Consider the following 15760-nt stretch of genomic DNA (forward strand, 5'->3'; position numbering starts at 1 on the left):
AAAGAACCAAAGCCTTATGTGTTGCTAGATTTCATTTTGTTATTTCAAGCCTATTGTAATTCCAACAAAACACGACTACAAAAACTACCCTATGTGACTCTCCCACACGCTTATATTTATTTTCAATACTTATCATCATTCATCAAAGGAGAATGTACAATAAGGCTTTATTCAAAAGCAGAAAAAATTTACTACATAGGGCCTATTCCATCAACGAAGGAGAAACAAGGGAAATTAAGAGATCGTTTACTTGACTGAACAAGAAGAAGTAAAATAAAGATTCACTGTTGAAGCCCTTTAGACTTTTTTGCCTGAGCGATCTTATTTCTGAGATCATTACAGACTAATTCAATTTCATAATTTTTTGAGACAAGGCCAACCCAAGATGTCTCTAATTGTTTGAATTTTTCACCAGCATCTAGCTGACTCTTTTTCCTATCCCAATTAATCTCTTGAGTTTGCTTTCGAATATCATGTAGTTTCTTCTGCTCTTCATTAGCCATAGTGGTTAAGAGCTTTATATGACTCTTCCATGCTTCACAACCGTTTTCTAACATCAGTTCTAAATTAGTAATTCGCAGCATTTGATGTTCTAGCTGAGCAAAGGAATTATCAACACATTCTGTCCAAGCAACTAGATCTGATGCTCTTCCAGGAGGAGGTGGGGGAAGTTCATATCTCTTCATACTTAGTACATCCATTGGTTGATTTTTTTGAAGCCTTTCCATTTCAGCTTTGATCAGAACTGTCTCAAATGAATGCAGGTTCAAGGGAGGAAGGTGTTCCAAGTAGTTCCGACTAGGTCTGAAAGTTCTCATTTCTTCTTCAATTAATTTGAAAGCCTGGAAACAAAAATATTAATAATGTTGACAAACTTAGTTTTAGGCTCAGATAAGTGTATTTTCCTTGTAGTCAAACTTTTGGCATTTTATTTGCAAATATTATAAGATTCTTTCATTACCCATAGCGGTTTAAAAGCAAGAAATTCTAGTGATCTGGTTTTTAACAAAAAAAGTGAAAGTGAATAAGAATATAGTTTTAAAAAATCAAATTTATGCAAATTTAACTTAGAAAAACGAAATATTAGTAGCTTAATGATCATTAATAAATTCCTTGGTGTAAGAAAGTTTTTTGTTGCTTTGAATTCGAAAAGGAAGCGAGTTTTGCTTGGTGATGTGGATTTTAGATGTAAAAACGGTGCCTGGCACATTCCCCCAGAGAAAATTCTCCCCTACAGAAGTTACATATCTTACTACAATGACTTAAAGCTCAAATGACATGTTCTTTCAGCTTACACTGCAGCTAATAAATTAAAACATTCGTTGAGAATGCTATGTTTGTTATGAATACTAATTATATATTTGATATTCCCATACCGTTTTTTGACTGTCAATCATCATTTTCTCCCGTTCTTGGGTCTTCTAACTTCATTTTAAAGACAATTTAATAAAACTATATTAAAGTACCATGGAGATCAAAACAAAAGCATTATTTGCCACCTGGCTCCATCTTAGGTCTGTTCCTTTACCAAAACCAGGATTTTCTATGATTTTTTTTTTGTTGCAAAGTATTAAGAGGTCACAGAACTGAAAAAAAAAATCTCAATTCTCAAACTTGGATCTGTTGCAGCAAAGTCGGTCAAAGACAAAGGACTTCAAATTTCTGACATCTATACCTGAACACAGTGAGTTTATCAGAAAGTTTACCACCAACTGAGGGTGAGCACCATATGCTCCCTTTGGTTTTGAAAAATGTATTTTTGGGTAATTAGCCCAAATGATATATTTTCTATGTGTTCCACTAGGCTATGCACCTCTGGTTTCAGCCCATTTATCTACAAATTGAATCAACTGAGATGAAAAAACAATAAGAAAAATAAGTGTGATGCATGGTGGAATACATAGGCAATATAATTCAGGGCATATATTTGCATATTATGGGGGAGGGGGATAAAGTATAGAAACCTTTTTTGAACTGCCTCTATTCGTTCTGACAATTCACTGGAGATACCAGGATGCCAAAAAGGATAGGCATGCTCCAGGATTGGGCATACAGATAAAACGTATATTCTTAAACAATGGGATTTAAGAATTTTTTAATGACTTTGAAGAGAGAAAATGTGGTATTTGTGCGTTTTAAAGAATCATTCACAGGATGATCCCATTTTAAGTTGTTTAAGATGGCAACAACCAGCAAGTTCATAGTGCTAACTGAAATTTCAGAAGGGATTGGGCAGGCAGAAGAAGGGAGAGTCCCCAGAAAGTCCAAGGAAGGGAGAGTCCAAGAAATAAAACTGGACCTAAAAGGGTTCATGAGAACCCTTTTAGGAAATTCATGAGAATTTCCACTGATGTATTGTAGTTAACTGAATCAAAATTTTTCCACAATTCCATTCCTATAGTACTGAGATAGGTATTGGGTTGTTCAAGTTTCCTGCATATTGTGCCCATAAGGTGAAAAAGTTAGTGGGTGGTGGATGTAGAGTGTAAGTTTCCAATTCCCTCTGGTTAACTGGTTTACTCAGCAGAGTAGCTGCTCATTCCTCTAATGCAACATTGATGTTATAGGTAATAGGGTTTACATCTTTACCTGCTGACCATATAATAAAGACATCTGCAAATTTGAGCTTGGAGATTGAATTATTGCTAAACTTAAGCTCTCTTAAAACAGGTAGAAAAAGAAGGAGGCTGAGTGGGTATCCCAGTTGGAGAAGGAAACCAATATAGAATGCAGTATTACTTGGTAATTCCTTTTGTATCCAAACTTTGTAACTTCTATCTGACAGGTAATTGAAGAGGAACTTCATGACTTTGTCCAGAAAACCCACCTCTTTTAGAATTTGAATATTAAATTGTAGCTTGGAGCAATCTAAGGAATTTGTTGCAAACATAGGCAAAAGCTGACTCAAAGTCAACTAATACCACCACCACCGCCTCACCTCTGCTTTTTGTGTTTCTTGCAGCTGCATATTTGGATTAAATTATCTACTGTATTAAACTCTGCAAAAAGAGCAAGCCAAGGGATTTGGTAAAATTCTTTTAATTTTCACAAACTGCTGGAATCTTCTACACAGCAACCTTTCAAGAAGCTTCCATATGTTTGGGAATACTTTTGTAGTCCATGCATACTTGTATTCATGAATTAAGCCATCACGGAAAATTTCTCCTGCTTTAGCTATCCATTAGATACTTATTCTAACTTCTCCTGACCCTGAAGGGGATTTGCCCATCCTTAAAGTCTCCTTTAGATTTGATTTATCAAAGATACACACTAGTTCCTGCTTGAAAGTCATTTTCTCATGCAAATTACATACTTTAGACCTTACCCTATGTGCTGTAGGGATTGTGCCTAGGGTTGATGGTGACCAGGGAAAAATTAATTATAGCATCCCACCCTCCCAACTCAAATATAAGCAATAAGCTGAAAACTTGATCAAAGTAACAACCCCCACAATGATGCCCCTCCACAGCTGCATCACCTGGGGTAGCTAATCTGGTTAACTCCCCCCCCCCCCCCTAACAGCTCTGTGGGTTGTGGGTACATCTTTTCTTAAATGAATAGCAAATGCTTTGGCAAAGCCTTTGTCAGTCTTTATGGTGGTTTCTGTTGTTGTAATAGAGGGCATATTTGAATTATTATTTGTATTATTGCCAGCTATTCAATTTATAAATGAATGAATATTATTTGAAGGCACATTATGGTCACTTTTGGAAGCAAAGTCATTCCAGGCTGAGGAATTTACTTTACTTGGTCTTCAATGATTTACTTTTCTTACCTTTGAATTCAAAGGAAAACCTTCACTAATCACATCTGCTAATCATACTAATGAATAACTCACATACACAAATCTTTCAAAATCATTAGCAAAATTTAACCTCCCTCAGCTCAATAAAAAAAAACTAAACAAAAGAAAACAAACCAAAAAGGAACGAAGTAGAAGTGGATCAGACATATTTTATTTACAATTACAAGTACAATTACACAGGATTAAAGGTAGGAATTTAATATTTTTATTAAGAAATTTTAATGCCTAGGTTGGTAGAAATAGGAACAGATGGTATCCCGCCTAGGTAAATTTCATGTAAATTCAGTTATAACCAATAAAGCATTTGGTCATGAAATGTCCCATAAGTTAAAATGGTATTGGCTTGATGATAAGATGGCCAACATTATTATAGTAAACTAAAGACTGGCAGGACTGATACAACATACTAGGGCATATAGGAGTGCTTTCATTGATGTTTAAAGTAAAAATGACCATTTAGTAGTGTCTAGGGTTCATCTAAAGCTGAAATTGAGGAAGGACCACTAATCATTGAAGCTTATATTTTCATATAGTAACCTTAATCTTTCAATAAGGGAGCATGCCACACAAATTAGAGTGATTCTATTAGGTTCCTTATTCTATAATATTTTTAAAGAAATACCTTTAGATTCAGAATTTAAATTTAATATTCATTTCTGTTCCAAATGAATTTACTAATAAAAGCTAAAGGTCATATGAGAATATGACTTGCTTATAATAATATATGTATATTAAAAAAATATAGCTCTTCTAAAATAAGAACTTTTTTATTGCAATTACCTGACAACCTATTCTCCCTCATTATACTTCTGAGCAAGATCTTAATCCTTAAAGGGTGCTGATCTAGCTCTCTATGTTAGCAGCAGTAGGTGGTAATAAATTTTAGAATGATTAGTCCTTTTTTTAATTCTGCAAAGAACATTTCTTCTTCTTTAAGTATGTCCAAAATGTTTAGTGTTATCCATTGAGGATTGGTCACAGTCATCTGTTTCAATAGATTGTACAAGTGTTGTCTAGGTATAATCAAAAGATTGTCTAGGCAATACCAATTTATTGCATAGACAATCTAGACAAAAGATTGTCTAGGAGTTAACACTCTGCAAACATCTAGGCAGTAGCCTAGTAGTCTAAGTAAGGAATGATCAGGAGTTATTTCCAATAATCTTCCATCTTGCCCTTGCTTAACAAACATTTTTCAGAACACCATACCAAAACTTTTGCCTTGTCATCATTAATGTCTCTTCAATGTGCAACTATGGAACTTTTACATTAAAGATACTATTGTCTAAATTGTCTAGACAATAGGTAAAGTAGGAGTTATTTCCAACAATCTTGAGTATCTGCTGAATGATTTCCTCTATGACAATATTTTGCTGTTTGTCTAAGGACCAATAAAGTCATTGATGAAATCTCAGCAGCCTGGTTAGATTTGTTCAAATTTTCTTACCAGAATTATTTACATTATTAAAGTCATCAGAAATAAGGTAAATGATTCTTAGTCAATGTTTTTGCCCAGTAGCAAGCTACCACCCTGCAAATACCCATGATTAGGAGACTATTGTCCAAGTTTAGGAAAGATATATATATATATATATTAATCAAGATATTTGTTTGAGGTTATGCACTGTATGAGCAATGGGCATCTTATCCTACAGGAATTGTGGCATCAATGTATAAGTGTTGCTAATGAGAAGGAAACACTATAAATCCTGAAATTAACTTTAAAAATCCTAAAATACTTACTTATATCATTCCCAAAAGCAACTTACCTTACCCCAACCCCTCCCCCTTAAAGTGCAAACAAATAGCCAAAATTATATATTTTCTATACACTTTTGTGATTCTTGATTTTATCAATATTGAACCATTTTATAGGTAGTAAGCTGAAACAAGAGTGATATATGACAAAATATATGGGAATATATAATTTGGGCAATATACTTGCACATTGGGGGAGGGGGTAAATTAAAGTGAAGGAATTAAGAATTAGATAAGTAAGTGTTTTAGGATTTTCAAAGTTGTTTTTAAGATTTTATGACATCTTGTTCTCAATAACTCTAATTGTTTAATCATATTAGAATTGTAAGTACAGGCATAGACCTAGGAATATTGAGAAGGAAGTATATTAAGAAAGTAATTTTTACTTCATAACACATTTTGACTACAAATCCACAGTTGATTCAATTTATAGATACATGGGTTGAAACCAGAGATGCATAGCCTAGTGGAACACATGGAAAATATATAATTTGGGCTAATCACCCAAAAATACATTTCTCAAAACCAAAGGGAGCATATGGAGCTCACCCTCAGTTGGTGGTAAACTTTCTGATAAACTCACTAACAACAAAGCCTAGCTAAGAAATATACATATCTTTAGAACTAGAATTTTACCCTGAATCCAAATATAGTATCCACTTTCATTAAAAATAAACTTTACAAATATATAGGCCTACCCTTAATTGTAAATATATACACATTCTCTGTAAATTACTCTTTTCGTCAAACTGATTAAATAATTTGTAAAATAATAGAAATTTTGATGTGATTATATAATTCAGTGTATTTGCATATTAAGAGGAAGGGGAAAAGTTAATTTTGGTAAATGTTTAGTTTCATCATAAGCTGTCTAATAATCACATATTGCATCTTTGTCATTATTAGAGAAGTGCATCCATTTCTGGTTGACCCTCTGAGCCAAACAAAAAATGCATAAAGTGGGCTTGCTTATAGGTAATATTACCTATAGAGCAAAGTGTTTTAGTCCATGAGCACTGTAGGCAGCAGGGCAAGGTCTGTATTCTACATTTATTCAACAAAGAGTGATAAAATCAAGAAAAAAAAATCAAACAAGGTTTATTAGATAAATATAGAACACAGACCTTGCCTTGCTGCCAGCAGTGCTCATGGACAAATACACTTCATTTTATAGGTAATGTCACATGTAAGCAAGCCCACTTTATGCATTTTTAGTTTGCCCCATGGAGGAGGAGGGTCGCCCAGAATTGGATTCACTCCCAGAATTAGCATTTCCAAGTAGTATAGTATGGAAACTATGCTGCTTTGCAGCATAGTTTCCAGTTGACAGCTTGTGACAAAACTGAGCTATTGCCTAACACAAATGAATGTTATTTTTAGGTTCAAGGTGAAATTTTGATCGTACAGCATGTTTATTTTAGCTAACATATCTCATTAGCAAGTTAATTGGGAAATTCACCCAATTGGCACAACTGAGCAAGCAGCCCCTTAACAAGAACTTCACCCCAATATAGCATCTTAAAAGCAGTAAAATACTCTATTACCAATCTCATAAGTCAATTTAACATTCTGGATCACAATAGTAAAAGAAGCTTGGTCCACAGCAATCAAAACTAATGGTTCATATACAATACAATAAAAGCCTAGTGGTTTGAACACTTAAAAAAACATGCAATATTACCGCTTCTCTCACTCCTGGCTCATCATAGCCTTGATCAATGTATGGCAAAGCATCAATAAATATGGAAGACGGCTGAGAAGAACCTTTTAATGATGGTACAGGCATGCTGATAAATTTCAAATATGTACGGACGGATGTGTTTTCTTATGTGTTGGCGCGTTTGCATAACATCGTGGCTAATTGTTTTTGTTTTACAAAAACAAACGCATCAAAACATTTAGAAAATCACCGGTTTAATTTAGAGAATCATATTTACATTTACCTCATCCTATGAAAAAAATGATTATTCATTAGCTTTATATTAAGGTTTAGCCTGCGTCGGTAAAAGCTTCGAGAAGAAAAGGTCATTTACTGCATTTCTTTTGTAACGGAAAATGTAATTTTCCTGAACTAAATATCAACTCAGCTACAAGAAAGAACTTTTCATCTCGAAGCACCAACACTGAGCGTTTCAATATGTAAATGACATTAGGAATGCATCCCAATCTTCATTTGACTCAAAGCGGTAATCTTATACAATCCGTTGTCCTTCAATTAGACTACATCTTCAAGTCATCTCAACTTCTCTTTTAATACAGTCCTATAAAGCGGAAAAGAGCCATATTTCGAACAATGTATTCTGTTTGAGTTACAGTCAGTCAAACAGGCACCCCAAAGAACTCATAGAAAATTACATAATATAAGTGGCAAGGAATTGAGAACTGTTCAGGAAGAAATCAGAGAAAAAGTAATTTTTTCAGAGCTGAAGCACTGTATGTTAAGGGTAACTTGCCTTCAAATAAAGTTTTAATTCAAAACTCTGACCCTAAAATTCCACTTTTCCATTTAGAAAAGCTTAGGGATTTATCACCATCCCAAAGACGAGGTTAGGTTCTTCGCGCAGTGGTTACCAAGGGACATACCGGATCGTGAGAAGTAAATACCACACAATAAAAACTATTATTTATGTATAATTGTGGATGATTAACAGTAAACTTTAAGCATTGTTCTTATGTAAATATGTATTTTTTTAAAAGAAATCCCTTTGAATGTGTTTAAGCCATAAATATATTTATGCTGAACCAGTCTTTTTTTTTTAGAACAGTCCATGTTCAAAGGTAATGTGCTATTCTAGGTTATTATCCTTTCTCCACCAGGAGTCTGAGATAGATGAAAAAAATATTTTTTCTTCCAGAGTCAAAAAGGAGCAAACCCAATTTTTTTTTTTATAAAAGTCAGAGACTCATCAATCGGAATTTTCAGAGACTTTACAAAAGTCTGAGACGTAAAAACATGAATTTTTAGAGACATGGGCATTACTACCGGGCCCCACAGGTTGTGGACTAGAGTCTCAGATAGGTGAACAGGATCTTTTCTTCAAAAGTCAGAAACGAGCGAACTGAATTTTTGTTTAAAGTAAGAGACATGTCAGTAGAAATTTTCCAGGCATTATCTATGCTTCAAGAGAACTCACTGTCTCTCCAGTGACATGTTTCAGACAGCGTTTTATCATTATCAGTCACTCTCCTAGTTCCAAACTAAACTTCGATGGATGAAAATAGTGAAATAAAACACGTTTTAATGCGATTGTAGCGTCTGTAAATGCTAATATCATTATTTCACTGATTCTTTTGAGTCTAATGCGGCCAATTTAGAACACATGGACAATGGAAAAGATGAAGGGAGTCGTGAAGAGATGAGGAGAAAAACATTAAATGAAATGAAACCAAATAGGTTGGAGAGAAACTCAGCTTCAGTTTTGTCGAGTAAGAAATTATTGTAAGAAAGGATACCACGAACACTCCAAGAAAAAGTCAAAAGCACAACAAAAATATATGAAAAGGAAGTATAGTATGCTAGAAAAATATCAAGAAGACCAAACCAATAGATTTGGTATGAATTTTCGATTCATACCAAATCTCATTACTGATGGCTGTTATAAGAATGGTTTTGGTTAATATTTACAATAATTTTTTTCTTTTGACTATTTCTTAGATTTTAAGCAATAGTCTTTTAAGGAGCTAAACAAAAACGAAACAGACTTTTTAATGGTCAGAGATGTAAGAACAGGGATTGTTAGAGATACAAGCACTGCTACCGACCTCAGAGGGGGAATTTATTAGATTCTGAGATAGGCAAACTAATTTCTTTTACCAAATCAGAACCAAGGGATTGTTACCAAGTCAGAAACGTCAATTGGAATTTTTTTTAGTTTTTTTTACCAAAGTCACAGACGCAAGAGGGGGAATTTTCAGGAACTGTTACCAAAGTCAGAAATAAACGAACAGCAATTTTCGTAGAAATAGGTACTATTATCGGGCTCATAGGAGATGTATAAGAGTTTGAGTTACCCTTCGGCTCTTAAATTTTCCAAAGAGGCAAAAAAGGTTACTCTTTAAATCCAAATTTTTCAAAGAAGAAAACAAATGAACTTCAGATCTGAATTTTCCCAAGATCTCAGGAGCTACTTTTTTTTATGTTTTCATAGAGACAAACTTTTCAAAACTAGAACTAGACCTCTCTGATTGCATGATACATAATTCAACCATTAAACATCTTTTTTTGGTGTTTTATACAGAGTTGTATCAAAAAATTGGAATATAGTGTGAGAAGTCCTCTTAAACTGATGAACATAGTTTTTGGATTGATTTTTGTATGCAACCACATACATACATTCTTTGGTTAGTCATAGACAATAGTTGGTTTATCGTTTGTTTCCGATGAATGTTAATTGTACACTAGAAGGATAAACACTTTTATCTTATTCTAAATAGTAAATATAGTATTTCAAGAATTGTATTTTCAAGAAATCTCTTGTTTCTTATTTCTGTTTTTTTTTACTACTAAAGAATATTTCTTGAATAGTATTTCAAGAAAGTGTGTCTCCCTTCATTAATTTTCAATCATAGATGGAAAGTGATCACATGGATGGTTTGGCGCGCCACGCTAGGTGACACCAAACTAATCCTACTTAACTAGTTAATCCGACGTTACCTACCTTAAAATTCAGTTATGCTACCAGCTATAACTAAAACGGAATAGAAAGCAGTACTTGAGGTACTCAAAACGTGTCGCCATTTGTGATTGAAAATGAATGGATGGCAGCAGGAGGAAAGTGGCCCAAGGAAATATTTCAAAATCCTATGATTTACGTTCATATGTCTCTGAGTTTAAAAGATATCCAAAGAAGCAAGACTGCAAACGATTTTTACCGCTTCGTTTATTTTGAATTCACTCTCGTACTGCTAATTACAAAAGACTAACATAGAAAAAATATTCGTTCACCTTTAGCAAACAAAAATAATTAACTGCATACATATTCCACATTTCTTATTTCATAATATCAACGGGATATCAGTAAGAAAAAATCCGTGTTACCAGAACCATATGCGGAAAGTTACCCTTCGTCATCAGCTATTAATTTGAGGCTTGAATTATCTTTGAGCACTAGCTTCTCTGGAAATGTCACTCTCGAATATCCACCGTCATATGAGTTGAATTTTTTCGATACTTCAAAGGAATCTAATTTCCGACTTTCGTGACAATGCACTCAAACATTTCCCATAGTATTCACTAATGCAGTGGGAAAAGTCCACTTAAGAGCTATTTTTTTTTAATTTTTCAGAGAGACAACTTTATTTATGCCAATAATAGACCTCTCTAATTGCATGTAACATATTTGAATCATAGGAAAAATTTTTTATTGGTGTTTTCTATTGATTTGTTGCAAAAATTGCAATTGTGTGAATATTCTTCTTAAGAGCTACTTTTTTTGAACTTTATGTTTTAAAATAAATGGTAGCCTTTGGTGAACACGGTTTTTGGATTTATTGCATGCGGCCACTCCCTATCCCCTAGGGTACTCTTTGTTATACCGCGAAATGAATATTTGATTGCTAGTAGGTGAATCGGCATCATTGTCAAGGTACATTATATAATTTTGTGTGACTGATAGCAAGGTGGAAAACATTTACAGCGTTGGCGAAGGAGTCTTGAATTATTTAAAGTTCATTAATGGAAATAAAATTATTCCATTTTAACGTATGTATTACCTAGGCTTTATCTGTGTCTCTGTCTCCGAGGAGCAGTGATAAGTGATATCAACCCTTCCATGCTTATAAAGGCCCCAGCATTGTCACTGTCCAAGCTTCTTGTCTTGGGTGTGCACTCCCTTGGGCTTTCCCTTACAGCGCAGGAATGTTCCAGCCTTATGTTTATAACACATACCATCTTTAAACAATTTTATTGTGGTGATCTGTTTCATTGTTTTTATTTCAGAAAACATTCGATTTTTCAGCCCACATTTCTCGTATATAGTAATCAATAGCATAATATAGGAAGGGCTCTTAAGAAATTTGATTGGGAGGGGCGATCACCCTAACAGCCATTTGTATCCATGCCTGTTTCAAGGGAAGATGGGATATACCGGGATTAGTTTACGAATGAGCAATTTGCATTTATAACTAACTACATTTTGAAAGTATTTCCCACAAGACTGTACCTATGTAATTGTATATGTACCATTTTGAAAACCTGCATGCATACAGTTCTTTCTTTTAATTTAAACTCCTCCTAAATGTTCCAGGAGAGTTTCAAAATAATACCCTTAGCGTTATTACAGTAACTATAGTGATAGAATTAAAAGTATACACATAGTGCCTTCTTGATAGTTAAAAATACCATACAGCTTACCCTTAAACGTCTACCTTAAAAATATAATGTGTTCTTCAGATATTGCTTTGTCACTAATTTGAAAGTCCAAATACACATAGTTTGTTCTAATTTTGTTCAAAATATGCCTAAGTATCTCTTAAGAGCTTCCTCTTAATTCCTTTAGCTTGCGCAGTAGCAATAGTTGTAGCAGCATTATTAGCAGTATGCACAAAGCACCTTTAGTATCTTCAACATCCCCTTCAACACACACTGAAAGTTTCAGCTTAATACCATCAACTATTCCTGAAGCGTTTCTGATGCGTCCACTTGGAAACCTGTGTGGGCATACTATGTTTCAATTTAGTTTCATACAGTTTCTGCATGCCCCAAATTATTACGTGGAGCTTAGTCGGGGGGAGGTGAATGTTACGGGGGTTTAGTTGAATGATCAATTTAGTGAAGGACCGTAGATAAAACCCAATATATTCGACATGAAAATCAGATTAGTGACGGTGGATCTTATTATGTTACCTTTCCGGCATGGATTCCCTGTAGAGAGCTCCCAGAGTTCACGAGAATTATACCTGGTATCTGAAGTTATCTGGAGTCAAAATCTAAGGAGAATCTCTAGACTAATCTTATATCCTGTTGAATAAGAATTTGAAGAAGGCCATTATCCCTTCCGGACTTTCAAATAATCAAATCATTTGCACAAAGGCCAAATGATGTATGAGATAGTTGAAATTCAGAGACATTAAAGTTGAATAGAAGATTACTCAATATTGGGCCTTGAGGAAGACCTCTCGCAATGTGACTTAAATCATATCTAGACTGATTTACTTGAACAATATGACATCCTAGTGTTGCTGCTTCAAAGTGCCAAAAGCTTAGTGTTCATTGACATACTCGGATGCGAGATTCTGGACTGACGAATTTCATTGATTTTTGGGCAATGTTTCTTCAGGCTCTGGAAATTTATAGATGCAACAGTGCATTTTATTCCTAGTTTTCACTTTAAAATTTGGAACCATGTTGGACTACGAATATCTTTCAGAGCAGCAACTACATGGATTCAGTAAATACAAGGTTTGTGAGCTTTTATTTTCCCATTCTATAAGAAAAACAATTGCAGGGTAAAATTCTAGTTAATTGACTTCTTGCTATCTCAGAAAGGGTTTAGGTTAGGAAAATGAAACTTTCAGGCATGAATCTACAGACTAAAGTATGTCCCAGGAAGGTATTTTGAAGCAACTGATTCCACTCCTTCTTGCTCTAGAGGGCCCCGACCTTTGATGACATTTAAAAATATGTTTGTTATAAAAGCAAAACCTTGCAAAATAGATCTTCTGCTTAATTAAAGTACAACAAAACTGTTTTTAGCTTCGTAACTTTGCTCAAGGTTTTAAAGGTATGCAAATACATTTCCTAAATTTCGAAAAAAAACATTGTTATGGCTCAAAGTTTTACTCAAATAACAGGAATTGCATTTTCAGAACTAAAGGCAGAGAAAAAGCAACTAGTAACTGAAAATTAAGGTAAAATGTTGTTTTTCAAAATTTCAATAGGTATAGACCTGTCATGTAGGCAAATTTCAGGGCCCTCTAGAGGGAGAAGGAGTTGAGGTGGGTACTTTAAAATACCTTCCCAGGACATACTTTAGCCTGTACAACCATCCCTGAAAGTTTCATTTCTCTAACCTAAACCCTTTCTCAGATAGCAATAAGTCAATTAACTAGAATTTTACCCTGTTATAAATGAAACTGGTAAATTTTGTAATTTACAACATAATTTAGCTAGGCTGAAATAAATAGCCTGTATCACTTGATGCTTTTTTTAAGGCTGTGCTCTTTTATAATTTAATAATTGCTTCTGAAGGTAAATCATATTATGAGTCCTAAAAGAGCCTAAAAGGTTCAAACAGCCCATAGTGGCTTAACCAAAAGTGTTTAAAGTGTTTCTATAAAAAATTAGAAAGTGAGAAAAAATTGCCCATTGCAGCTGATTCAAAATGTTTGCCTATTTTGAAAACAAATTTGTGGGAAAGTTTCAAAAAAGCTAGAAACCCCTCTAAATGATGTCAGTTATGCTAAGCCTATGTCATTTTCAAGGGGTTTGAGGCTCTTTTCAAAAATTTTTACAAATTTATTTTCAAAATAACATCTTACTTTAAGATCAAGGAAAATAAAAACAAACACTCCTAGAATGACAATTTTTTTCTCAGCAGAGAGTGGGCTATTTATTAGAAACATGTTTTTAAACTTTTGCAAATGGACTGTTTTATTTTTTAAGGCCCTATTTAGGGTTCAAAATGGAATTTTTCCATAAAGGATTATTGAACAATGAAAGAGCATAGGAAAAGGCATCAAGTGGTGTGTTCATATCATCCTAGCTAAGTTATTTTGCATAAACATATTTTACCTAGCAAATTATTTACCTAAACATCTCTGTAAAACAAAATAGGCTATTATCAGTAGAATTCTTATTTAGGCTAGTAGTGTCTGACTTACTTAGGCTATAGTGTCTGACCATGGATGTTAAAATAAAAATTTGGGATTTGCCAAGGACTAAAAAAGAGGCAATTAGACTTCTCCTAACCTAACCTGTGGAAGATAACATAATTGTGTTAATGAAATATTATATTTTCATCATATTTTGGTATAATTCATAAGGATTGAGCATAAGAGAAATCAGTTCTGCTTAGATGAAGAACTTGAATGTTGTAACTGTAAAAGATTAGTACCCTGACTCATACTTCTTCACCAGCACCACTTCTAAATTTGCCATATCTTGAATTCTGCTTGAGAAGACAAATTTGTTGATAATGGGCCTAAATTCCATAGTCATTCAAGTTTGAGGGTTCTAATGCTGATTGAAAAACCAGCATTCCTCAAAAGGTCCTCTCTAAGCATATATTTAATACTAGCTTACCCTGCCACATGTTGCTGTGGTGCTGCATGCCCTTGCAACACGTGTTATGGAGTGTACCCTCACTCCTTAGATTTGAGTTTTTCTTTATTAGAAAAATGAATAAATCCTTACCCTGCTTATCTTATAATTTTGCCCCTTCCCCTTATGAAGCAAGACATAGCTCTTAACTATATATAAAAATACGATAAAACTATAATGGTAAAATTTTCACTATACAAAATGCAAAGTCTCTAGTAATCAGACCTATATTTCTTTGCATTTTATCAATTTCATGACAATGTTTCAAAACTGTCATGTTTATTCACCAATTAAGAGTGAGTTCCACAATGTCATAATAACTTCAGAGGTTAAATCCTTACCACTTTGAGATTAGATCCTCTCCACTTCAATGCAATTTACACAATGCAATCTGCCAACACAAATAAAAGTAATTTTTGGAACAAGATAAGCTGGTAACAATCCAATCCTTTTGAACCTGACTTCATTTTTATGAATATGCTTGTTTTTGTTTGGAATCACAACCAATGCTATATAGTGTCAAAATTCAACATTTAAAGTTTATTCAACATTTAATCTCCCAAGCATGCTAATGCACATTTTAATTGAAAATTGATATGTCAACCTTTTTTTTTTTTTTTTTTTTTTTTTTTTTTTTTTTTTTTTTTTTTTTTTTTTTTTTTTTTTTTTTTTTTTACAAAAAATTGATCCACCACAACTTTGCTACAACACATGCATTTTTGTGGAAAGACAATGAAAATTGTCATAAAAGCTAAGATTTTAATGGGAATTTCAGGGAAGAAGATGCACAGCTGCCACTTACTCTAATGATCCCAACAGATTTCTAATTTGAATTCAATATTTGAATTTTAAATTGTATTCAACATTTTTAGTTTCTCGTGTGACTTACTTTTACAGTGACCAGCAACAAGGCAGGCAGAGAATCAGTGTAAGTGTCA

At 33.8% G+C, this 15760-nt stretch overlaps 2 protein-coding genes and 1 long non-coding RNA gene across 3 annotated transcripts in view; 1 reads left to right on the forward strand and 2 right to left on the reverse strand.

Annotated features, from left to right (window-relative positions):
• The window catches only part of LOC136031143 (uncharacterized), a 343784-nt gene extending 328292 nt beyond the window's left edge, over positions 1-15492 (reverse strand). The window contains exon 1 of the long non-coding RNA XR_010618434.1: positions 15427-15492. This is a non-coding gene — a long non-coding RNA (uncharacterized LOC136031143). The remainder of the gene's footprint in view (positions 1-15426) is intronic.
• On the reverse strand, positions 148-7407 carry LOC136031137 (pre-mRNA-splicing factor SPF27-like). Its single transcript, XM_065710456.1, has 2 exons — positions 7245-7407; positions 148-842 (listed from the first exon to the last, which is right to left on the reverse strand). The coding sequence occupies exons 1-2, from the start codon at positions 7347-7349 to the stop codon at positions 282-284; spliced, it is 666 nt and encodes a 221-aa protein (XP_065566528.1). The 5' UTR covers positions 7350-7407; the 3' UTR covers positions 148-281.
• LOC136031141 (ethanolaminephosphotransferase 1-like) overlaps positions 12867-15760 on the forward strand; it is a 67817-nt gene continuing 64923 nt past the window's right edge. Inside the window, exon 1 of the mRNA XM_065710461.1 lies at positions 12867-12962. Within this exon, the coding sequence (XP_065566533.1) occupies positions 12906-12962 (57 nt within the window). The 5' untranslated portion in view covers positions 12867-12905. The remainder of the gene's footprint in view (positions 12963-15760) is intronic.

The sequence above is a fragment of the Artemia franciscana genome, chromosome 9 (genome assembly GCF_032884065.1).
Source record: "Artemia franciscana chromosome 9, ASM3288406v1, whole genome shotgun sequence".
Taxonomy (NCBI): Eukaryota; Metazoa; Arthropoda; class Branchiopoda; order Anostraca; family Artemiidae; genus Artemia; species Artemia franciscana.

Excerpts from the sequence above, each read along its gene's own strand:
- LOC136031137 (XM_065710456.1), bottom strand. The coding sequence starts at position 7,349 with ATGCCTGTACCATCATTAAAAGGTTCTTCTCAGCCGTCTTCCATATTT. Across the intron at positions 843-7,244 it reads AGCCAGGAGTGAGAGAAGCG|GCTTTCAAATTAATTGAAGA; the intron begins GTAATATTGCAT and ends TTTTGTTTCCAG.